The following is a 25,622-nucleotide window of genomic DNA, read 5'->3' on the forward strand; positions in this document are numbered from 1 at the left end:
TAGTGGTCCACTATATATTTTCCTCATTCGATTCGAATCTTTCGAAAACAAGCAAAAAAACAGAACAACAACAATAAAGCAGTACAGAGTAGAATAAATAAATACAAATAATATAAAATCATCGAAGTATGTTATTACTAAAACGTGAGAAAAGGAAATTCAATATATTAAATTCAACGTAAAATTCTCTGTATTGTGATGACAAGAGATATTTATGGCTTGAGCTTACTCAGTGTATCGATTGAGAATGATTATTGTTTTTTCTCGAACGTTTTTTCGTCGAGTTGTTCGAGGCTCTTTCGAATCTCATATTTAAAAAAGTAATAAAAAATAGTTTAAAGACGCCTAAAAATCCATCGATTATGACACGTTTCTGCTGATAGTAATTGAAGGAGCGAGAGCATCGAGATTCGTGGGCAAAGTTATAACGAACTCGGCACAAAATACGCGTGGAGAAATAAAAACGGGAAAAAAACTAATGGAAAAGGAAATATAACGTGCGTGTGCTATAGACAAAAGAAACGAAAAAAAATTACTTTTCAATTTGGTGAAAGCGGAATTTTCGTATGCCAAAAAAGTCCATTCGGTCTTGGCTCCTCTCACGAATCTCATGTTTCCAGTATGAAAATCCTTAAATCCGTTGTTTAAAACCAAAACAATAATAATTATAAAATCTTCGTAGTATCTGAAATCTGATGATGGAATCTCAGTAATTAATTCATTTTTTCTTTTTCCTTTTTTATTAAGTTTCTCCAAGTCTCTAATGTCGCTAATTTTGTTTATGTGCGCTTTGAAGCGTTTCCTCTTGGATCTTAGTGAATATTGCTTCATTCATTGAAATCGTAAAAAAAAAGTATATATATATATATATATATAGAAAACGAAAATATATAAATAAATAAATATATATATCTATTAAACAAATACATAAATTATATGTAAACTAATATAAATATTACGAGTACACGATAAAAAAAGTAACGATACACGTCAGTGTTGTTTGATCTTCCCGCACTTTTTCATCATGGAGGAGAAATCCTGAGATCATCGAAAGAAAAATAGCACGCTTTGTATCCACCAAAGTCGTGGATGATGCTCGGACTGGGAGTGCACACGATTGGCGAGTCACTATTTGGAGCACAACATCGAATTCCTACAAACACTAAATGAGGTTAGAATCTCCTATGTACGGACGAAGTACGAAAGTTTTTATGGTGTTTAGGGTATCCCACGATGAATGTTCCTGGATTTCAACTTCAGTTGAGAAGTGAATTCGAAGTTGACAATTTTTGTAATATTTTTTTTTTTAAGTTCTCTCACTTGTGTTATTGATTATCGGAGTCAAGAGTCGAAAAGTACGTGGTCTTGCAACAGGGCGGAAATAAGACAGGGAATCGTGAAACCAATCTTGCTGAACATTTTATCTATCGGGCTTTCACAACAGTTCTTGCATCTGCAATTTGACTGCCTTATTTGTAACAGTTTCGGTGGAATACGCGAAAAAAAGGAAACCAAATTGTGTGTACTCAACGCATCAGGGGCGAGAGTGATCAACGGACTTTTCGACTCGAAACTCGATCCACAATCGATGATTTTATTTAACAGTATTAATCTCGTGTGCGACACTTTGAATATTCCTTCTTGCTCCGGCGCGGTGCTGTAAAACTTTCGTTAGAGGTCAGAGGGGGGTGATTTGCAAGACTCACCGACCCTTGTGTCTACACATTGTCATCGAGAATCAACTCTTCTCCTTTTCAGAGGTTTGGCCTCAATGGGAGGAGAAAAAAAGAAGGAGTGGGAGGGAGAAAAATGGCTTAGGTTTGGAAGAAAGAATAAGCGGTTGGGCAGCTCAGAGTCGCGAGGGGTTAAGGCAATGGAAAATTGAAAGAGCCTTCAGTCTTTACTTCTTTAAACGCTGTGATAGAGTGGTTGAAAGGTGAGTACCACTCGAGCAGTGCCGGAAGAGTGAAGCTCTATTGGGCGGGAAATATTCTTGCTTGTACCCAGGATAGTGGACTTTTTTCTCCGCCAGAGGGCTTTATGTCCCGCGCGAACGAGTGCCACTCGACGCCCTCGACTGTTCCCTCGTCGCTTGTCCCATAGGTGAGGACGACTCCGTGACTATCGTCGAATCTTCCACGGTAATTATTTTTAAACACGTCGTGGAGATATGGATCTCGGTATTTTCTCTCTTTCTTTCTTCCTCGTTGCGATATACTGGCATTCACACTCGATAGGTTAGGACTTGCTTGTGTACTGAAAACGACAGAGAGAGAACGTCGGAGCTCTCAAACTCGTACATTCCGAGTACTTTGTGTTATATGTGTTTATAAGGTGCAGACTATCTTGGTATGATGTAACTAAATAACAGGGCACTAATTGGGAGTTTCTCATACAACTCCTCTCGACTCTAAACGCTTATTATATCTGTATATTCATCGCGAAGGGTGCATATCCGGTGAATCGTCACGTTGAGGCACGTTTCTCTCTGATTACCTTTATTGTATCCTACCAAAAGGTCCCGTTATATTATTTTTGGCAATTACTCTTCTGTATACCTTCGCGAAATATTTTGCTAACCAATTTTATCGCCCATCGGCAATCAGCATCGTTTCGAGAACGAAAGTTTTTAGTTTCTAAAAACAAGATTGAACTCTGGATCTCAGAATCGGTTCGATACAAAATGATTTTTGATTTCGCGTAATCGCGTTTGAAAAAAAACTGAAACGCAATTTTTCTAGAATCCATAGAAACATGTTTTTTCATATCTGATTTTTTCATATTGTGTTATAAACCTTTCGAACCAAGAGCTCGCTGATTTCTCATTGGCAGAAAAAGTGTATTGGAAGCGTACACGTGTGACGATCGGAATTGATATTTTGTTTTAACCAAACAGCTCGTTGAGTGACGAAGTGGGCGAATAAATCGCGTCGAATATCGAACAAAAAAATCTTTTCCACTTTACTGATATCCCATCATTTTTCGAAAATGCGACGCTTTTTTATTTGACAGTCGCTACGAAATGTGGAAATCACTTCAAAGTTTCCCATCGGAGGAAAATCTTGTTGTCTCCTTTTAACAAAAATAAGTGAAATGACGAAAAGTATAGTGACCATTTCGACAGCGCGTGAGCCTTCGATCTCAGTGCTCTCTCGCGGCACGAATGACACCTCCCCCTGACTAGGCCAACGGTCGCGTACACGGTACATATTTGGGTGCAAGGCTTTTGTGTTTGCGTCCCTGTGCGATAGTGCGATCGCGCATGGGACACACGAGAGCAGCATTTCCACTTTCACGGTCTGCAAATTGAATCAGTACGCTACCAGCGCGTGTATCTCCCCTCCCGACAATGTTATTTGTTAGTGGAAGCGTTGAAGTAACCGAAGGTTGAAACGAGGCCAGATTGCCCGGTGATCAAGTTAAGCGGCACGTGAACCAAAAGCAAACGTCTCCGTCTCCCCCGTATCTTTTCTATAGTAGCATCAAGATACCCTTTCCATTTATGTGTGTGTTTATAGATAGCCCTGTAGCTTCACGAGCGTGTGTATGTTCTACGTGACGAACGAACGTCGACTTTTATGCAGCGTAAACTTTCGCACGTTAAGCGGCCATGTTGTCATCCCAAATTTCGGCGACCATCTTGGCTGCAGCTTTTCTGTTTTTCACGATTTTTGTATGTCAAAAAAACTATGTTTTTGAGATATTATCCCGCGATTCGTTGGATTTGAATAAAAAAATTGGAATCGGTGTTGAATATTGGAAAAATAAATACGTAGAACGCGGAACGTGCTAGTAAAATTTTTGAATTATCCTTTTGTCCGTATTTTGCTGTACTTTTTTTTCTCTCAATTGTGATCGCAGCCATCGTTCATTTTACGTTTCTGAATAATTTTCAAATCGGTAATAAGATTTTTTCGTTTATCGATGAACGAAATTGTCAAATTTTTCTGGTACATTTTTGCGATGGAAAAATATCGAAATTGCGTAAAACCTCAGTTCGAATCATGATCTTTGATTTCGTGAAAGTTTCACTAATCCGTTCAGCACAGTTTATCACAAAATGGGACGAAACTTTTTTCAGTTATTTTTCAGACAATTGTATAATGAAATTTCCGAACACTTTCAATTCATAATAAGTAAAATAAAATAAAATTTCAATTAAAAATGAATGTTTTTTTATTTAATACACAAATAAAATTTGTATGGAGAATAGACTGAAATCTTGCATTCTTTGAGGGGGCTGCGAGATTTTTTCACAAATTTTTTCAAGAATTTTCAAATTTTGATCGTCCGGTGATGTCAGTGAGGCGTGTAGAAAGCAAAAAAGTGTCAGGAAATGAGGGAACGTTAATTTTTCTGTCACTTTCGATTCCAGACACTTTTTCGTTACTTTATATTGCTCGATCTGTCAAAAAAATGACAATAATGAGAACAAAATCGTTCGACACAAAAGAACCGTGAAGAAAATCATTTTGAGAATGAGATTGTATACCAATAGAAAAAAAAACAACAGAAATTCCGACAAAGATTCAAAGTAGTCAATAGTGAAATCATAAAAATAACAAAAAGCTTCACTTTTTCGAGTTCTTTCGATTTTCATCCTCTGTACTTGGACTAAAAAAAGTGTCGTTTTCATCAACCGTGAAAAGTATCTTCCGACGATGAAAATCTCGACGGAACGACTCGTGCCCCAAACGTAGGTGCGTTTACGAACATCAGAACGTTCCTCACACGACGACTCGAGTGCTTGGAATGTACGAGTTTATTAAACAAGTTTACGTGCGAGCAAAACACGGCACGTTTGTCCTCCGATCGTGAAAGAAGGGACAGTCGCTTGTTCGGATTTGTCCTCGTCTCGGATGAGAAGTCGAGTGACACGCGTCGACGTCTTGACAGCTTGTTAGCCTAACGCTCGTGCTCGCTGGGGTCGTGGTCACATCCGAAAAGCCCCTATTTAGTCTTTAGGCTCGACGTATGTTTTGCCTCTCTTGTTGTTGCCCACATAATAGTTCAGAAGCATCGTTAATCGGTAGACACTCCTCTGTTTGTGTCGAGCGCTTCTGGCCAAATTCGTGGACGTGTCGCCCCCTGAATCGTCGAATTAGAAATGTCGAACGATTTTTCCATCGTTTTTATAATAGTAAGCAAGCTTCATTGGGAATTTGAGATTTGTAGGTGTGACTCGACCTGCGAATTTTTCGTCCAATTCTCGATGCTCGTTTCTTTGTCAAAGTTTTTGTGAAAATTTACTCAGTTTTTGGTATTTTTTGCAGGTTGTCAAGTGGAAAAAAATTTAGGAGTCGAATGAGCAGTTTCGTGGACCCTCGGAACCAAAGTGCTTGACGAATAGTTCCGTTGAACCAGTTTTGGCATGAACGCTGAAAAAAAATCTGCTCGTTATCCGGCCGGGCATTGGTCCAATTTCGGCTGAACCCCTTAACAACATTCAGTCATGTAACGTGCCTCGAATCATCGAAATCGATATGCGTTGACGAGTTTCGATCGATTGCAAAAAAATTGCCAACGCAGAGCGATGTTAGAATGGGCATTTGGCCATGGAACGAACGACGTGGAAAAATGTTGCTTTCAAAAATAGCAGCCCTTTTGAAAATTAAAAAAAATGATTTTTAAGAAAATTTCCAAGAGACGAGCGTCCGTGATTCAAACCGAATATTCGAATTATTCAAACTATTCGAATGATTGTTATTTATTGCCAAATAAACAACAATTATGGATATCGATGAAAATTTTTGTTCCTCGGTTGTATTAATTAGAGTATTCGTTATAAATTAAAATTTTCATCTATAATTGCTAACAAAAGATATAGGTATGTATATATGACTGTTTAATCCCATTTTTCATCTCATCAAAAATCGAATGATTTAATTGAAATTAAAACAAATGTCTTAAATAATAAAATATTGTAATAAAAATCATTCTTCAAATAATGATTATATAAACAGTAACAACGAATTCTTTAAGAAATGATCAAACCAAATAAATACGTTCAATACAAATTTTTCTTTTTCTTCAATCAAATCTTTCATCATTTAATAAAAATTTCAATTAACCGATTTGATTCGTCTCGAATAATTCGCGAATTCGAATAATTCCACACACCCAATTTTAAAAAAATCATATGAATGATATTTATCAAATTTTATGAATTCTTATTTGTCAATAATAACTAAGTAATACTGTGAGGATTTTTTTGAACCATGTATTATGAAAATTCCAACAAACATATGAATAAAAATAAGACTATGCGTGAATCCCAGAATTACTGGAAAAGGAAAATAATTTTTTTTCAAACATTGTTGAATATTTTTCAAAATTCATAAGGAATGAATATTTTAGTTTGATAGTTGAGCACTCAATTTATGAAGAAATTCGAATTTTTCGAACTATCCGAATAATTCGATTCGAAAATCGATTCGATTCGTCTCGAATAATTCGTGAGTTCGAATATCCGCACACCCCTACTTTATACACTTGCAGCGGACAGAAAAACGTGATTTTCTTGATTTTTTTTTTTTTTCGACAAGAAAATAAATGTTTATTGAAAAACTGTGAACAATATTCATTAATACATATGTTCACGTACTCGTGCAATTTTTTTTATCAAAAAAATTCTCAAAATGGCGCCACTCCAGCTGCATTCCAATACCACCTTTTTTGAGCATCACTTGGGATGGACATGATAACTAAAAAAACCCTTAATCCGATTCATACGAAATTTATACGACTTATTTATTATAAAAGTAGCTTGAGCCTGGAGGAAGGACTTGTAAAAATTTTGATTTGAACAAAATGGCAACAGTTTTAACAAAAAAATCATCTTTTGGCGTTCTAAATTTTCGGTTTTTTTGTCACAATTTTTTTTCCAACAAAATACGAAATCCTTCGTCCCAGCCCTATCGATTATATATAATAAATAAGCGGTATAAATTTCGTATGGTTCAGATTAATAGTTTTTTAGTAATCGTGCCCACGGCAAGATATTTTTCAAAAAAGACGATTCTGAGATAATCGCGTTTAAAGATTCAAGTGAGAATATTCTTCAGACATTGTACTTGAAGAATATCTAATAAAAAAAATGTTGCATTTTTCCGTCCATCGCAACTGTCTAAAGGCCTTAAGTTCCAAAATATTGTGCAAGGATGCAATAAGCAAGGGGTGAATTCCCCCAAAGCATAAATTCGCATCGCATTCACAGTTTGATGTTGCAATTGCAGGTGAGCGTCGTGTGATGTTTGAAGAGCCCTTAATGGTACAAAATTCAACAGAAATGCCTGCCCCACGTGTGATGGCTTTCGATAAGGCGATTTAGAATTCGGGTAATTCAATAACTCGACGGGAGGAGCAGCGTGGAGTTTTTGTGCCTGTAATACAGGGGCAGGTAGGATCGTGAGCCGTGCTTTGGTCCACTGAAAAATTCGCTATTCCGGAGGAGGGAGATGATGTTCAGTCTGGCTGATTGAGAGAGACAGAGATTTATGTACGGAGCAAGGAGCCGCAGTGGAGCCCTTTGCTATCATCAACTTTGCCGATCTCTGTGATCCTGCGACTTTATTATGCGAATAATACTCGTGCGCCTGATATATCTTTACATTTGTGAAAATCAGCCCACGTACTCTGCTCCGGTAGCACCCACGCGTTTTCGGGGCATCCCCGCGAGCTCTCGGCGACGGAACTCGCGCTTCGGTACATTATGTGCGAGTGCATATCGGTCGAACCCTCCTACTCGAAAATAATGAAAGTAATGGAACACGCCCACTGCATTTACTACCCGCTCTGCTCGGCTTCACTTCTCTCATATAAATCCCCTCGTGTCACTCATCCTCCACCCTACGAACCCCTTGGAACTCTCACCGTGCCCTCTCTCTCGCTCGCTGACTCGATGTGCTTTGGATGTACACCTTCATCCAGCAACACCTATTGCCCATTGTGCCAGCCACTTCATTGTCCTTTATGTCATTATTTTTGCCGCATGCTATACGCGCACTGTAATGTAACTCCAATGCGCAGAGATTACGATATCGTTTGCATTTTTATTCTTCGAGAAAATATTCAAATTTGGTCCACCGGGGAGAGGAAAAACTGGACATTTTTAAACATCTTTTTATCATTCGGGGTCCAATATAGTCGAATTTTCTCATTAACTTTCACGATTCGTAGATAAAGTCATTGAAATTTTTGGGCCACTCTCGTTCCGATATCGCCACTTTCTGCTGCTCTTAATACGATGGTGAATCGAAATATAAAATTGATAGGAGTTTTCAGGTCGTTTACTCGAAACATCGTTTCTCGATTGAGCATAATTTGATTTTTTTTATTTTCCAGATCGTCCGGGACACGAGCAACTTCGCTACTCGCTTTGACACATTCGTAACGTGGGACGACGTTCCTTTATTCGGTTATGAAATTGGATGCGAGATTCTCGAGGATGATAAAATTTTGGAAGCTAATAATGCGTTTGGCTCGTACTCGACTGAGCGAATTTATTATCGCAGCTCTTTAAGCAGTGAATAATAACAGGAGCCTTAACGAAATTTAATAAGCTCCGCATAAACCGTCTGTGATCTCTCGTTCACTCGTGACTCGACGTGGCAACAATCTGTGTGCGTTTGTCGCGCACGGCTTTTTGGGTCTGAATTCGATTCTCTTCATCCCTCGGGAAGCCCCATTCCCCAAACTTTGTGTATTCGAGGCTTCTCGGGCTGCTCGATGCTCCTACTCGTAACGTATCCTTTCCGCAACTTCAAAGGATTTGATAGTCGCGCGTCAAGCGACTGCGTAATTTCATCGTGGAACTTCGAATGCGCGTGGCTCTGTGTGCGTCTGCTTTGCTGTAATCTTCGCATCGAACGGGCCGCGTATTAATAATCTCACGGGCTCGTGCTGGCTTATTGTATTTGCCATCGGCGTGCGCCTCAGTTTGTTCGAGCAATTTGCTTCGAAATCATAATCCGTAGACGGAATTCCAACGTCGAAGTGTTCAACTCGCCAAATTAATTTACAACGGAATTCTTCCGTTCAAACCATCGCTCGTTGGCTCTTTATTCAGACGCTGCTGAGAAAAGAAGATTTCTCGTCGAACTTTGTTGGACAAACATTTCGTTGCGCTTACATATTTTTTGATGACGCTGAAGTTTGCAACGCTGGAGTCCAACGAAATGGTCGAAAAAAAATGTCGAATAGTTCCAGTAAATCTCCAATTTTGTTCCCTGCCGAATTCGCAATTCGTTTTTTTTTTCAACCCACGTTGTGAAATAAAAATGATGAATTACAAATATTTTTTTCGTTCGTTTCGGTGGACTCGAACGTTGCAAACGTCGTATTTTTTGAATGCCAATTTTTTACGTTTTTCGACTGAACCACGATAAGTTTTTATTGATGGATCAACCGAACGACCGAAACCAAATGATTTTGTTCAAAACTGTTATGATTTGTTCGCTTATGTCTATTTTTCAGTTTCTTCGATAAATATTTGTTTGAATCTCCATGATCGAATCGGCTAAATGGAAATCGTTGGGATGAATAAATAATTCAGTCCATTTCCATGGTATTTTGGCGCCTCGACACCGACTGGTTCAGCTGCACCGGAGCTTCGTTTTATTGTTGCAGTACCGAGTAAAATACTTTGGTTGAGGGCAACGAGATTGGTTTCGGTCAACAGCGTTTTTGCCTCAGCGAGGAATCTGCGAATTGGCGAGGTACACACATTCGGCACTTCGACGGCTCCGGCAAACCGTTCGTTCCCTTTCCATAACTATTTTATATCCAAGTTAAAGTGCCCTTTGATGTAACGTAGAAAATGTAAAGCGCGTCGACGAGTTTTCAATGGAATTTTACAAAATCGTGTTTACAGAGATCCGGCGTGGCGAGCACAACTTTAATGGTGTCAACATTAGTCCATGAGCGAGGATGGGACTTTTCGATCGTTTGATTTTCCGGGATGGATCCGCCGGAGCTTTCGGGCAGGCTCGTATTAAAAGTACGAATGTTGGATTCGCCCACAGATATGTACGGACAAAAGCGTGCGTTTTCACGGATCGCGTTCGTCGATCCGTGTGCGTGTCAGCGACGAGCGATATCTCGTATTTGAAAACGTGCTTCGTGATTTCGCTTCGATAACATGATTATAGCATCCTCCCTTTCGGGGAGGGGGGCTCGAGGCGCGATGGGAGGAGGGACGTATGACGAGAGGGTCGTGGAGGGTTGCGCGCGCCCCGTATTTCCGAAACTCTCGTCCCGTGCCGTTCTCCTCCACCTCTCACTCCCGCTCCTCGCTATTCATTCGTCTCGTTCTGTACAGGAGGGTTGGGAGCGCAGATGAAACGTTGTAACTGAAGAAAGGACAGAACTGCATCGCTCCGCAGGCTGAGTCGCGACGGTCACGCCCTTCTGATTGACAGCTTCCGGCACGTACATTTTTGTGTGGGGATGTGTGCGTGTGCGTCGAAAAGAGAGGGGCAGAGTGGAATACATCGCACACTGTACAGAGCCCGGAACCGACAGAGTAGCTACGGTCGCTCTGATCCCTCGCAATTACTCCCCATTATCTGGGTATTAGGATTCAACCCCCAACTGGAAGCACGAAGTATTCTCGCAGGCCCCGCCTCGGTGTCGTCCTCGCGGAAGCATCGAGGAACGTCATGATCGACCAACTCTCGCTTCGTGCGGCCTCTTCACGCATCTATATGCACACACGTGTACGTGTGTGCCCTCCAATACACTTTGCCAATCAAATATTCTTTTTTAATCCTCGACGATTGCTCTTTTCAGGATATTTGATACTGGGAGATAACGAGGATACGCGAATTCAACACATCCTCGGTGTGCATCCGATGAATTATTCATTCGCCTCCAGAAGCTTCTCGCACTTCCTTTTTCTTTGTTATCTTTCATTTCCATTTTTATTTTCCATGCTCTTGCGATCGGTTTCATCATTTTTTTTTCGCGTCTTTCAAAACTCTCGATGCTTTTGCAAGTATTTTACCTTTTTTACGTTTCATTTTTACAGCGCGAAAGGGCACTCGTTCGCACTCGGATGAGCCAGATAAAAGTTCATCCGACAACGGGTCGATGAGTCGGTGCAGCACATCGCTGGCAGTTTGATTCGAGAGGATACCTTCGAAAGATCTTTTTGGACGAACGGACCGAGCTGCTCGCCCACCGTGTCCGCAGGACTCGACGTTTCCTACCTGGTAACGAAGTGGTTTCGAAAAATCGACGACAAACACTTGATGAGATCGCAGTTTGTTTCCACTAGTTGATAAAGTAATGACGTTTTTGTAGATAAAAATAGCAAAGTGACCGTTTGATTGCAGACATCTGGAAAAAGTGGAATGCGAGGGGATGGAAAATCTGAATAACCATAAGTAACGTTGATCGGAAAATGGTGAACGGATCATGACGCAAACTGAAATGTCACCGAGGCAATTAATACTTCAACAAGGCAGATAATTGCACTCGCCGGAGAAAAGGAGGGCGGTGGTGGCCCGGGGTTCGATCATGTCGTCATCGGTTCCGCGCCGAGCCACGACACCATGAAATGTCAATGGCTTGGCCCTGCGTCGTTGTTAGACCGCTAACGTTGCCGTACAACGCTTTCCCCCGCCTTTCCTCCCCTCCGGCCCCTCCCCCCTTCGTTGTTCGTCGGAATATACACGTGTGTGGCAAAAGCCGCGAGAGAGAGAGAGAGAGAGAGAGAGAGAGTTTGATAAACCCCTCTAATCTCGGCTCTCCGCTCGATGACCATAAGCGCGAGAGTATGCTCGTCGGATATTCGATTACATTCGAGCATGTAATCGGATAAACGAAAAAGCGCCAATTTTTCTATTTACATTTTATTATCTCGTCGGATCTTCTCCGATCCGTTAGTCCTTTTGGTCCAATCGTTGGTGAGGAACTCGATGCGGAAGTTGACACTCTTTTTCGCGGGGTGGGGTGCTCACGGTGAGAAAGAAAAACAACGTTTGTGTGTATTAACTTTACAATTTCTCGTTTATTCGCGGACGTGTCGAGGGTCTTGTCTCCTCGATGCGTCTCGACGTATTTACAATCTCGTGATCCCCTTTCGGACGATCCTCTGTGTATAAGAAATACTAATGGAGCTTCGTGTCAGCAGATGTGACGAATGACCGTCGTCGAAACTTTCCTTCGTTACATGCAATTTATCTGGCAATCGTACCGGGCAGGTTAATTCGGTTGAGGTGGGGAGTAAATGTCGAAAAACCGTTTTCAGCATTCTCACTTTGATCTGCTGGTTTTTCTAGTCTACGGAAATTTGTCAGATCAATGCCTCTCGAATGTACTCCGAATAGATAAACAACGAGAAGAAAATCAATACAAAATATCGTCTCACAGCTACAATTGACTCAAAATCGGTCGCGTATGAATCTCCTCCTTCAAGGAACCGAAAACACATTTTTTTTCAAAAAACATCGATAATTTTTCACATTTGCGGTAACAAATATTCACTATCATACGTATAAATAAATAATTACGGAAAAATACCGAAATTCATATTATTTTCTAGAAGGCTAGAAATGATTTTCCACTTTTAACCATTTTCGTTATATCAACGTTTCTGAGAACAGCTGGGATCGAGGTGTGCTGCTCCTCTATGTACAAAGAACTTAATTAAAGTACTACAAATCATTTCGTCTGAGGTTGTGAGTCGGACGTGTAAAAGAATGGACACACATTGTTAATTTGGACTGCGATAAGAAATATTTTACATCGGAGAAAATCCATTCGGTTGGCCGAAACTATATTGTCGATGCAACTGTTCTTTTGTTGAGTGAACGGAAACTTTAGCCATTTGGAGAAAAATATAGTTGAGTCCACCACATTTACGTGCCTCCGAATCGATTTTCTTCGATAAACAAAATTTATTTCTTAGCGCGAGTTTAATTTTAGAGAATTTAAAATTGCTATATTTTTCGTCGCTGTCGGAGCGCGTTTGTTGATAAAAAAAAATATTCACGTACGTACGCACTTTTGACCCTTTGCAGCGAGATAGAAACTGACGGACTGCCTGCTGGGAGCAGAAACTCCAAATTTCCCTGGCGAAAAGGTGTGAACGACGAATGCGTTGGTGGTCTCAGCGATGATGACGTTGCACGTGTTGATGCTGCGGCTGGTGATTTAACACGATCGGATGCGGGTGCGAGGAACGATGGAAAATCGTTGGCGAAGAGGTCCGTCTCGGTAGGTGGAGACTCACGGGCTGAGGTGATTGCGCCTCGTCTCCGAGAACGTCGATTTCGTCCGAGTCCGAATCCATCGGGGCGTCGCTACTCGCTCGCGATTCCCGACCGCCGCTCAACGAAAAATCCACCGGACGCTCTGCCGGATTCATCAACGATCACTCCGTTAATTCGCATACATTCGACGGCAACGTTCACATGCAAAGTATTGGAAAATTGTACTCGCACCACAATTGACGCAATTTCTCATAATATTTTCTAGTTTTTCTCGATCATTATCGAGCTTCGTAAAGATTATACAGTTTTTCGTTTTTTCTCGTTTCTCTTTTTCGCAAAAAACTAGAAAATGCTAATCTTTGAGTTACTGTTTTTTTTACTGAAAAAAGCGTCTATTATCACATCGTTTAGCAGCAGTGTACCGATTTATTGAAACTAGAAAGCTTCCAAAAGTTTCTACGAACGTACATTTTCGAACACAAAAGAATCTCAATTTGACACGACACGTTTCTCATGTGCAGTCTCTCTCGATTTGTCATTCTTGAGACGTAGGAAAAATCAAATTGAGCCAAGTTTTTAAATTTCGTTTTAATCAGTGCTCAGTTAAAAATTAAACCAAGTAACAACGGGATATTTTATTACATATTTATTTCTTTTTAACGTCGAATGAATCTTATTTTGAGGTTTTTGCTGTCAGAATTTCCATGATGATCCATTCAATATCATTTTTTTACTCTAGTTCTTTTCTTATTTGAATTAAAATGTTCTGTAATGCTTAAACACCATTTTTTTTGTGTAAACGCTGATATAAACGTGATCACCAATTTCATTCAGGGAAGCCCCATCATTTGCGTAGCAAAAATGAGTTACTGCAGTCGAATTGAGAAGCATGGAGAGTACTGAAAAAAAATTTGGTTTAAAAATAAAGGCAGCTTTGAAGCCAAGTACAAGTTTTCTTCTCGTGAGCCCCCAGATTTTGTTTATTCGATTGGTTCTATAAAGCGTTTGCATGCGTCATCGAAATACGATAAAATTGTGAATATATTCTCGAGGGCGACGAAGAGCGAACGTTAACATTGCGAAACTAATAGATTTTTCGTGATTTTAGGTCCACAGAATAAGCACCAATGGAAGCGTAACCCTGGAGAGTCTCCCGAAACGTATATGAGCACGAGGACGGGCCCGTTGGTTCATCATCGGCGCCACTCCGACGTGATGTACCCTGCGAATAACGAACATTTCTCTCGTCCCTCAATGCACGAGAGGAGCGCGCTAATGGCATCGAGTTTAAACGTTTAGGGAAATGTGCGTCGAGTACCGATCGAAATAACCCGTTTTCTCTGCGTGGGAACAGTTCTGGACTCTCAGTTAAACCGTATCGTCGCTTCTCTTCATCACCTAATGCGAAATTGATTATTACGTTTACCAAGCCATTACGAGTAACGTTAAGGCGGTGGAGTACGCGGTTGGTACGCGACTCGTCATTGACACCTTGACCCCTCAATTAATCCGGTTTCTCTTAATCTGCGTCACAAGCTCAGCCTCACTTTCTGGGATTCATTGAAACTCGGAATCGTTGATGATGTTTCGAGGCGTAATGAGAGGTTGAGAAAGGCCTCGGTATTTCTTACCGTAACGATCAGAAGGAAGAACGCGTTGCGGAATGCTCGAGAGTCGGACAGCGCAATTGCATTGCTCCTCAAAGAAAAAGTAATAAATGTAATGAGCTTGAAAGCTTGGATCGCATTGATTCGCTGAATATCTCGCTGTCGGTAATTCGATTCTTCAACGACAGTGACGAGGCACTTGTCATTGGAAAATTAATGGAATTGGGCCGAGGAACGTTTTCGACTTTTTGGAATCCGAGTGCCCGTACCGCTCGAGCTATCTGTGCACGGAACTTTTTAAACTGTACGAAGGATTGGCTGCTAGTAACTAACAACTCGAGATGTAGGTCTCTGGACGAGCACTTAGCTGATAATTGACTAATTTCGGAGAAGGAGCCGCGAATCGAGAAGCGCGTCCGTGGGTGGTGCCATCAGAGTCTAAAGGAGTAACATCGTCAGGAGAAACTACGTATATACAGCGAAGATCGCAAGATGAATGTGCGTGAGGGGAGAGGGATGCTGTAGACGTTCGCAAAGACGTTGAGCGCCGGAGAGAAACTCCCAGCAGCATCCCCATCGTCTTCGGCGCGTCTTCTCGTCCTTCCCAGCGGCGCTCTTCCTCTCTCCGTTTTGCCAGCTTCTAGTGCATGTCTTCAACCTCTTTGGCCTCCTCGTCGCTACGTGAATCTTTCGAGACGTCAACGTGAGATGTCCAAAACGAAGACGCCCAAATGGAAAGATGTCTTGGTATAAACGAAGACCGAGACGTCGTCAAAGACGCTCGGAAGCCTTGCCATCGATGTGCGAATACCACCCGCCATCCGGACCAAACCGTTCATGCGCATCTGCCCACTCTTTCCTCTTTTCCTCTTGCTCCTCGCCATGCTTGGATTCTCCAGTCCTACTGACTCCTCTCCCTCTTTCTCTCTCTTCCATGTCAACTTGCAGCCAAGAAAGATGGCTCATTGTAACTTTGTTAGCTCTCATCTATCCCTGAACGTTGCCATCTTGGCTTTGCCTTCAACGAAGCAATAAATGGGGTTACGCGAATACGATGCGGTGACTCTCAGATCGTGACAGGTATCCTAAAGCGACGCAGTTATCTGTAATTACTCCCGGAAAGAAGGGGCTTCCCCACTTTCTCCCTTCCTCGCTTCGCCCCTTCGCCTCTCTACCTGTATCTCCTATGAACAGCGATACTTAGCACATGAATGTACGACTTATGAGATTTTATGCATCATCGCCTTTCGTGATGATGCCATTGAAAGGAGACTGGAATTAATCCGTTAGGATATCAATTCCAGGATACCAGGACATTTTCACGTCGTTTTGCTCCAATCCTTTGGGATACACTGAGAAAAAAAAATCATTGGAACAAAGAAACGTGGCATTACGGGGTGCCAATGAAATATTTGATCATCACAAGGTTAAACGAGATTAAACGAATAAAATAGTTTTAGATCAAACTGGAGATTCATTGGCTCTGAAAATATTGCAGTTAAATGAAGGAAATCTTCGAATAATATCCATTGCTATTGAATCAACTATTTATTTTCTCAGTCAAGGGATTGGATGGGTTTTGAAATTTCGAAAATTCGTTTTTCTCTTCATTCATCTAGAAGTACATTTAATGAATATTTTTTCAGAGCCTCGAGCCGATTGGAGTTAAACTTTAGAGGAAGAAAGCTCTGGGAAACACCTCGAAATGTGGGGAATCATTGAAGGACGATTGCGTTCAGTGATGCTTGGACTTGAGAATCGAGAATTTGCACCAGGCGAGAACGCAAAAATACTCGAGCTCTAGTAGGACTTTGGCTTCATGGAGCTGGAGCAGACCAAGTAAGATGTTTTTCCTCAAAACTGTGTTTTTGGTGGACACGATTTCTCAAAAACTAAAGCGTTAATATTCACTGTTTTTAAAAGGCAATACTCGCTTCACATTTTACTGGAAATCATGCTGTTTTGAATTGCTTGTTTTGATCGAGAGCTTTTAGAAAAACATTTATCCATGTCGAATAAAGCTATGGTGACATGTACTGACCAATGCGATTATACTTTCTTCGAAGAGGTCTCTTGAAACTAATTCTTACAACTTGAATTTCCAAAATATTTGTTTCTCGACAACCATTTTTTTTCTAATGCCCTACTGTATCGCACTGACTCGAGGTCTAAGAAAAATAGCAAAAATTCCAGCTCATACGTGGCTATCTTTGAATTTTCAGCTGATTTTCAAGTTCTAGCTCGCTGAGGTCAACAGAAATTCGGGGAACCTGTCTCCCGCTCCTTTTCGGCCTATCTCCGAAGGGAAATCATTTGAAAAATGAAAATGGGAAATGTCGATTTCTATTTGCTTCCCTCTCATCTGCTGGCGACTCTTCGATGATGATGCGATAAAAAACGATGCTACTGAAAACGGATGGAGAGAAGCGTTACGTCGCAGCACTTTTTATCAACAGAGAAAAAGTGTCGTGAACGCGATTCGCCACTGACTCTACACTTCGAGCTTAATTTTCAACGATAGAACGATTTTTGCTGGGCTCCACGTGAAAACGAGATTAGACAAAAGCGCTGTGGATGTGGAGAAAACGGTATTGACGGAGGTGGAAATTGGTTAACGACTTCGAAGGACCCACAGCGGTCAATTTGCCGAGAGAAGCGCGCGTGTGTTCTCTTCGACGACGTTCATCCCTGTACGTGTATAAATACACGAGTCTCTACGTTCGTACGAGCAAGTCGGATACTCGAAGAGTGAAAATTTAACACGCTGCAAGAATTCGCCTCACATTGCAAGTCTCCAGAGGGAAATCGTTGCTCGAATTTTGTGAAAAAAATTGTTTTTACGAACCAGCTGGCGACGTGATCGAACCAGATTGCCCTCCGCAGTGTTGCTGTCCATTCCCCTGTTGGCCGGCGCTTCCGCTGCTACTGTTGTTCAACTTTCTCAGTTGTTTTTTATGCTTCATTCGGCGATTTTGGAACCACGTTTTGACCTGTGTCTCTGATAGGTGGAGAGCGGCTGCGAGCTCGACTCTCTCAGGTGTACTGAGGTATCTCTGTGCCTCGAACCTTGCCTCCAGTCCCGCTAGTTGCTGATCGCTAAACACCTTCATTCGGACGAACGAAATTAGAGTAAAGAAATCTTTTAATCTTCGTCTAACGTAAACTCATTCGTTCAGTTCCTTCATTAATTCAGTTACCAATCAACAAAATATTCTCGACCATCATTACATCCTTAAATCGATCTCTAATGGCTTTTCAATGATAAAGAGGAGACAACGAGAGCTGGTCAAGGTTGCCATGAACATTGGGCGCTAATCACTCCTCTTTCGGTACCATAATTCGTTCGATAACCCTTGAGTGCAGAAAAATTTGTAATAAATCAGGAAACATTGGAATTTACAAGGTTTCGAATCCCGCAAGAAATGCAGGGAGTTCCATGGTCGAATAGGTTTCATCGATGCCCAAAAAATATCAAGTATAAAGTTCACTTTCCTATTGAAATTCAGTAAATAATTGTGAGGGTTAATTCGTGAAAAAAATAGCTCACGGTTCGGGCTTTTCGCCGTCGGCAGTGCTTGAGAGCGGCGAGTTCACTGACGCCGGGCACGACGCCCATGCCGGCGGTACCGAAAAGGGGTCCAAGAAAAAAGGCAGCAGCCGGTGGTCCCGACGGGTAGCTTGGTAATAGACTAGCGAATTGTTCGTACTGGTGATGTTGGCTGTGAGCAGGTGTTAGTTGGTGATGGAGGTGGTGTTGTGCATGAACAGCTGGATGAGCGTTGCCCCTGTTGAGAATGTCCTCGATCAAAAAAGACGTTCTGTTCGCTGCAGTGCCATTTTGTTGCTGAGCCTGATGCTGTTGACACGTAGATTCCATCATTTCGAATTCTCATGTAGTTTCCCTCCTTTCACTAAAACCCTAGAGGCTCTCAACGCACTTTCGAAGGTGGGGAGTAAAATTCAAATGAAAATAAAACTGCACTGTTGCAATATTCCGGTGCTGAAATCCTAGCAGTCGTCACTGAATTTTTCTTTACTTTTGCCCTGCACTGAAGTTCGTCGGAGTCGGGATTATCGTAGCAAACGGTGGGTTTTCTCACAGTGAAAAAGCACCTCACTCTCACCGTATCCTGAGTACGTTTCGGTTCCTCCAAAAGTGAACTTCCCCCCGCAGTATTTGGTACCCAGAGACACAGGGTTGTCGTGCGAAATAGTTAATCGAGTAGCCTCGTAGTTGGGAGCACGTGGAATGGAGCAACGTCAAAACACTCGACGCACTTTTTCACGTGGGGATGCCACTGACACCTCGATTTTAAGCTCATGTCGCAGCTCTTCGTTAAACAAATGTACGAATCGATGTATATTTATGTCAGTCAGTGTGTTAACGTGCACAGAGGTCTATGAAAACACGGCGTTAATAGTGGCACGTGTCCTAACATCATTCGTATCCCGGGTAAGACGCCGTTACCGTTTAAACCCCTATCGGTCCGTCGACTTGCGATCGAGCCTCTCGCGTCGCCCCTCGCTCGCTCCCACACAGACTCGCTCCTCGCAGTCTTATTTCGTTGGAGCAATAGCGAGAGGTGAGCCGAGAGCTTTCCACATTCGCTTCATACACGGACGCCTATTCGCACGCGTGTGTCCCGCCGAGCAGGGGGTTGTTTTAAGGGGTGAGGCGGGGGTCCTCGCTCCCGGAGGCTTTTCCTTCTCGTTTCATCCCGATTGGACAATCCGAGGAGGTTTTCCACCCTTCCGGTTGGACGGTAACGCTCGACGGGGGCGTGACCTTTCCCTACTCGTTGCCATGACATCCGCGGAGAGTTGGCGAATTTACGGATTCGCCTGGCTCACGAGGGAAGAGATCTCGTCGCACGCTCCCCTCTCGCGCTCTCTTCCTCCTCTCCCCTGGCCACTGTCGCCTATAACGTACCTGCAGCCCCACAGAATCTTCCACTTTCTATGTCTGCCTTTACGCATGTGTTATGTGACCCGCGCCCGCAATCAAGTCTACACCGATAGCATCCAAGCCCCTCCGCATCCGTGTATTTGTCACGCTGACAAATCTCCTACCACGTTTCAAACGTATACCTTCGAGCTTGATGAGGCCAATGGCGCACATTTATACTGTAATTCATGCTCAGTTAAGCCAACCTCGGTCAACGATTGCTCAATTCAAATTACACTTGCTACTAAATGCATTCGGCACTGGTTATATCAATATCCAGAATACTCGACCTCTCATAATCAAGGAAATTCCTCTCGGAACGGAACTCGGAGTTCTGCCTTTTCTTCATCATCCTCCAATGATGTTTGAACTGTCCAAGTTTCGACTTCGAATCTCTTTGGGCGCAAAGACTGCGGGACAGGGAACGCAGGTTGAAAATTATGTTGGCTTATGGGACGAGCTGCCTTTTGGACAATGCTCACGGGGGGGAGGAACATTGAAACATTACTGTGAGCAACGACAGTGCGGGGAGGAGCTGCAATTTATGATGTTGTGGAAGAAAAATTGATTTTTTTTGTAAATTAAATAGTATTTATTGTTCCAAGTTAGAACTTTTATCGTGTTGAGTAAATTTTGACGTCTTATTGTAATATTTACTGTTATAAAAAAAAAATGAAAATTCGGCAAAATCTTTCAAGTTTTACAGCGCGTTACAAGAATTAATACTTTTCGTTAAGGGGTTACATGGGTTTCACAGTTTCAAAAAATCGATTTTCTTTAATTGTCTTATTAATTTCTACAACATCTTGAGAGTTCTTTACTTTATGGCCCAGGAATCGATGATTCAATGTAAGTTACAAAAAAATTGTTTTTTCAGTTTTATTGTTATGCAAAACTTTGAACGCGTTTTTCTCGAAACTGTGTGTTTCAAAGTCGGTTGTCAAAAGTTCTCGAAAACTACTCCACCGATCTTGATGAAATTTTACACAGGTCTTCGAAATACAATTCACGAGGACTTGGACGAAGGATTTTTTTTTCAATCACAACTATTTAAAAAAAAAATGTTGAGCGAATTTTACCAAAATTTGCATTTTTTTGTAAAAAGGTCTGCCAAAAATCCAATTTTCACTTTTTTTCCTTCGTCCAAATTCTAGTTTATGGTCTCAACTAAAACACAATGGTTTTTTTCACTTTAAATGATCCTGTCATGAGTTCTACTGTCAACGCGGACGCACCTTTTTTTCGAGGGGTCACCGTAAATGACGTCACAATCGCGGAGTTTTGAATATTTTCCTTTGAAAAGTTCAGAATTTTTTTTTCAAATGTATATCTTAAAAACAGTGAAAAGTTTAAATGAAATATTTCATTTTTTATGGTAAAAAAAATTGTTGAAAATAGACCTCTTTACCTCCGATTAAATCCATGTAACCCCTTAACTCGTCCCTGCAGTTGACAGTGAATTTCACGCTAAATATTGCCCTTTAATTCTCTCCGGGTCCCTGGTTGCAATGTTCCATGTTTGGATTCTATTCCTGCGAACTTTTGTCAAAGATTTCATTATCAATTGGTATTTCGGTTTCTCCTGTGGTCAATTATCGTTTGTTTTCTTTCCGGATTTGAAACCTTTCGAGAAGAATCGCCACAGTTTGTTCCTTCTCCACACATTCGGAGAATATTTTTCAGGAAAAGGAACCCCAGCGATCGATTACTTCGTGTAGATTTGCAAGCAGTGCTGTCCTCCTGAGAAACACGTTGAGGTCACTCGTCACGAAATGCCAAGAGAGCTCGCACATTTCTGATGCCCAGGTCGACAAGAGCCATGAAAATACATTTGCTCCCTTGAACGTTTGCACAAAAGATACGGAAGTTTGTCGTGCGTTGGAAAAACATTCGGCGAATACTATTTCCGTCATATCCGCGCTCGTAAAATGAATTTGGCTCCGGGCTTATGGAGTTTATTTTATTCTTCATTCTCTATTGAATTTGGCAACTCGAAGTGAGTCGGTCCCGAAGTAGATCAATGTATGAATTTCACGTTTTTTGTTTTCCAGAAAGCTTCACGAAACTGGCGAGGAGGGCGGATGCCCTGGGATACTTCGATGCAAAAGTTTCTCATCCGACGTCTCGTTGAAAGAGCCTGAAGATATTTCCATCTCCGGAGGACCGTGCCGGACGACATCATTCGAGTTTGCAAACCAAACTGGTTTTCGTCCTGCACTCAAAGCGCGAATATACAGCACAAAATTCGACAAATTCGCGAGCCATATTTTCGCGTTGTGCCGTCGTTTCATTCGATATCGTGGATCGTAGCCGATGCATGGAATCCATAAAGTCCTACGGAGGGATGCTGAGCGTCGGAGAGGCGAGATTGGATTACTCACCGTGCTGCCAAGCTCGACAACGCGAGCTCCCGTCCATACATGCGTACACATATTTTTAATAGAACTCCGCACATGTGTATGCGCACACTGGAATCGCTGGTCGATTCTCATTGCTCAACGTCAACTTCTCGCCATCGGTAGACGCTCCACTACACGGAGAGACTTTTATAGCAAAAATTACTATGTTTTTATAGCAACGTCGGACCACATCGATATTATAATAATAATCGCTACAGAGTGTATCAAATAATGCAAAAGTTTGGGGAACCATTACCACGGTCCATAGTAAATAACGCGCTGTACTATATCAAAACTAAACACCGAGCGAATTTTTATTAAAAACATAGTAAATAATGAAATGATTTGATTGATTGATTGATTGATTGATTAGCATATATTTATGCCTTGGAATAAACCAAAAAGCAAGAGAAGAAAGTACATTAAAATAACAAGGATGTAAAATAAAACAAAGTATCCAAAATATAGTAAAACTACAGAGTAAAAAAAGAGTAAAGATACAATAGTGATACAAAAACAATCGACCTCAACATTACACATGTTGATGATGATAATGGTAATAATAATAATAATAATAATAATAGTTAACGAAAGACTTAAAATCGAAACGCAAGAATTTGCAGTTAAGCCACACCAATAGTCCCCCTTCTCTGGCAAAGAGATGTTCAAACAATTTAATTTTAAATAAAGGGAGAGTAACAATACTTGAAGAAAATTTAGGAGATAGCATAGCAATCGTTTCTCTGTGCTGCGCGAAAAATTGCATAGTTTCGTATTTTCCTATTTACCGCGCTGAATTTTGCTCAGTGACACAGCAAAATTTATGCGCCCACCAATTATATGATACGTTACGAGTATAAGCATGAAAATGAACTAGTGGCGCATGGTAAAATTTCAAGCAATCGCTTCGTTCATAAGCGCACTTTGTCAAGTAAATCTTTGTCGAAAAGAAAATTTATTTCTTTTCGGACGGTGCGACTCCAACAATACAAAAATTTTTGACATTTCGCCAATTCGTCCAGTTCACCTCACCAATTTTTAACGCTTCACCAAAGACACGAGTGACATTCAGATATCGATACATCGTTGTCGCAGATGTGTAAGAAATGTCTCGCAGACCTAAATTTTGCCTCTCGTACATAGTAAAGTTTGAGAGAACTGCTTTCGGCATCAAAATTACCAAGCACTTTGGTGAAATTTAATAGAATGGCGACACAGAACAGCGCTGCTACAAAACATAACAAATTTTTCTATCTATTCATCCGAAATATTCGTATAAAAGTCACTCCGTGTACTATCGATATCCCGCATCCTCTTCGTCCTTGATAAAACGACGTCTGTACCCTCCCATGTCTCCTGATCGACCGAGTATGTATACGTCGTACATGCCCTCCCTATTTTCTCTCATCGTCGTGCCAGTATAGACAGCGTTGTTATAGCATCAGACATACCACGTACACACTGGATGATCCTACAACACTATAGACTCTGCAGGCATCCGTGAGACATGCGGGAATATCCTTTAATCATCTCCTTCCTCTCCTTCTCAGCTCACTTCTCTCTCCCTCTCTCTCTCTTAGGTGCTTTTTGCCTTTGTCTCTCGTCATTGTCTGCCTCTCTCTTTCTCTCTGTCTGGCTTTGCGTTGGAGGTGTCCTCTGTGTACCAGAAGCACACTGTGAGCACAGAAACCTCCGGTAGCTCTGCTGTGGCATCGCAAATTATGGACATGATTCGTCTCCCCATACTCTCCTTCAGCAACACCGATAAATCGACCTCTCACACGTGTTTCCCCATGCAAACAGCTTAAACCTCTGCTATCTGATCTCAAACACACGATAATCCGAATCGCATTAGCTAGACTCTTGTTACTAACTATATTCTATAGGGTTATCAATATTTTCAGAATTTTCGTCGACGCGAACTCTGGTCAAAAGAGACGAAAAAGTCGAATAGCCCAAACGTGGTCGGTTTAATATAGAATAAATTTGAATAACGAAAATTCTATTTCGACGAGATTTTCAAGGGAATTTTCACGAACGATCAATCGAAGAAACGTTCTGCTACGTTTTGTAAGCGGTAATTTCGAAAAATTCGGATAACGCAATTATTTATAATCCAAGTAAACGAAGTACATCGTTTGATCGAATTCTTCGATTGACAATCCGTAATCTCGATCGTTAAGTGAATTGTTCCACTCCAGGGCCTACCGAACTTTGTTTTCATGTTGATTTGCTGGTTTTAGCTGGGACGACCCTTTAGTTAAAGGCAGAGACGTATTAGGACCTGTCAAGGGTTTCCCCCTGAGTAACCCTTAGCATAAATAGAGCATGAGACCATACACGCGCCTTTATTGAGGTAGGGAGTGGATGCACTATGGACGGTGGGCATTGACGTTGCGGAGCGTTCAACAGGATGGTGCAGTAGCGATGGGAGGAGAATGACGCGTGCCGGCATTTAGACGAGCTTGCCTCCGCGATTATTGAGTAAATTAGCGACGGGGTAATTGTGTTACCAACGCGTGTCCGTTGGTCGGTTCCTCCAACAGGGAGCTTCGTCTTGTTGGGACCCTTTTCATGCCTCTTCCTCACGCCCTTTTCGTTCTCGTTTCCCACTCCAGCTTTCGCACTTGCAAATCTATTTTTTTACAAATTTCATTTGTTCCATTATTAAATATCTTCTTTCGATTTTCCCAGGTCTCTCACGGATGACTGTTCAACGTCGTCGATCGCCAACGAGGGTAAACAAGAAATAGTTGCCAGTGACCGACCAGCTTTCCGGGTGGACGATACGCCCAAACGTCCAGTCAAAGGAGAATTCGTTTCTGGTGTCGAGTCCGAGATTTGAAAAGAGCTTCCTCCGATCCTCGAGTTTCGAGTTCGTGACAGGAGACTCTGCGACCGAGAGCGGGAGCCCCCCTTGAGACTCGTTAACGAAACCAGCCGTGGCCTCGTGCCGCTCTCCTCGTCGTCTCATCGGCTTCATCATCCGGCCAGAATTTACTGCAATCTCGCTCCCTCCTTCTCTCCGTTCCTGCTTCACCACCTTCCCCGTTGACTCTCGGTCTCAAACCTCGGCTCGGAACTTTAAGCCTTCCTCGAGCTCTTGTTATACTCGTATATTATATATTACGTAATACACATTGCTTACGCTATGCCAGTATATGGCAAATTTGTTCTTGAACGATATAATACGACGAATAACTGACGCTAAGTATCGTTAATGCCGAGTATACATCGCCTCCGCCGTTGCGGCTTTTCTCTCGAATTAGCGAGCCGAACAATTTGTCCTGAAACTTGCGACGCTGCATTCCTCATTCCCCCCTCTCTTCGGGGGATTTAAGCATGGATTTGTATTCGCGTGCACCCGAGTACACACATGAACGTCAACCTGAAGTTGAAGATAAACTGGAGCTCGGTTGGGTTTATACGACTAACGTTCCGATTGAGCACGTTAAGT

General features: G+C 41.9%; 1 protein-coding gene across 1 annotated transcript; it reads right to left on the reverse strand.

The window, feature by feature from the left end:
- Positions 1 to 11,990: 11,990 nt before the first annotated feature.
- On the reverse strand, positions 11,991 to 19,406 carry bsh (brain-specific homeobox). Its single transcript, XM_043427364.1, has 3 exons — positions 18,369 to 19,406; positions 17,667 to 17,925; positions 11,991 to 13,356 (listed from the first exon to the last, which is right to left on the reverse strand). The coding sequence occupies exons 1-3, from the start codon at positions 18,699 to 18,701 to the stop codon at positions 13,112 to 13,114; spliced, it is 837 nt and encodes a 278-aa protein (XP_043283299.1). The 5' UTR covers positions 18,702 to 19,406; the 3' UTR covers positions 11,991 to 13,111.
- Between the last annotated feature and the right edge of the window lie 6,216 nt (positions 19,407 to 25,622).

The sequence above is a fragment of the Venturia canescens genome, chromosome 1 (genome assembly GCF_019457755.1).
Source record: "Venturia canescens isolate UGA chromosome 1, ASM1945775v1, whole genome shotgun sequence".
Taxonomy (NCBI): Eukaryota; Metazoa; Arthropoda; class Insecta; order Hymenoptera; family Ichneumonidae; genus Venturia; species Venturia canescens.

Coding starts and splice junctions, on each gene's coding strand:
- bsh (XM_043427364.1), bottom strand. CDS start 18,701: ATGATGGAATCTACGTGTCAACAGCATCAGGCTCAGCAACAAAATGGC. Junction 17,926..18,368: donor GACGGCGAAAAGCCCGAACC/GTGAGCTATTTT, acceptor GTCCGAATGAAG/GTGTTTAGCGATCAGCAACT. Junction 13,357..17,666: donor TTCGATCACGTCGCCAGCTG/GTTCGTAAAAAC, acceptor TGAATCCGGCAG/AGCGTCCGGTGGATTTTTCG.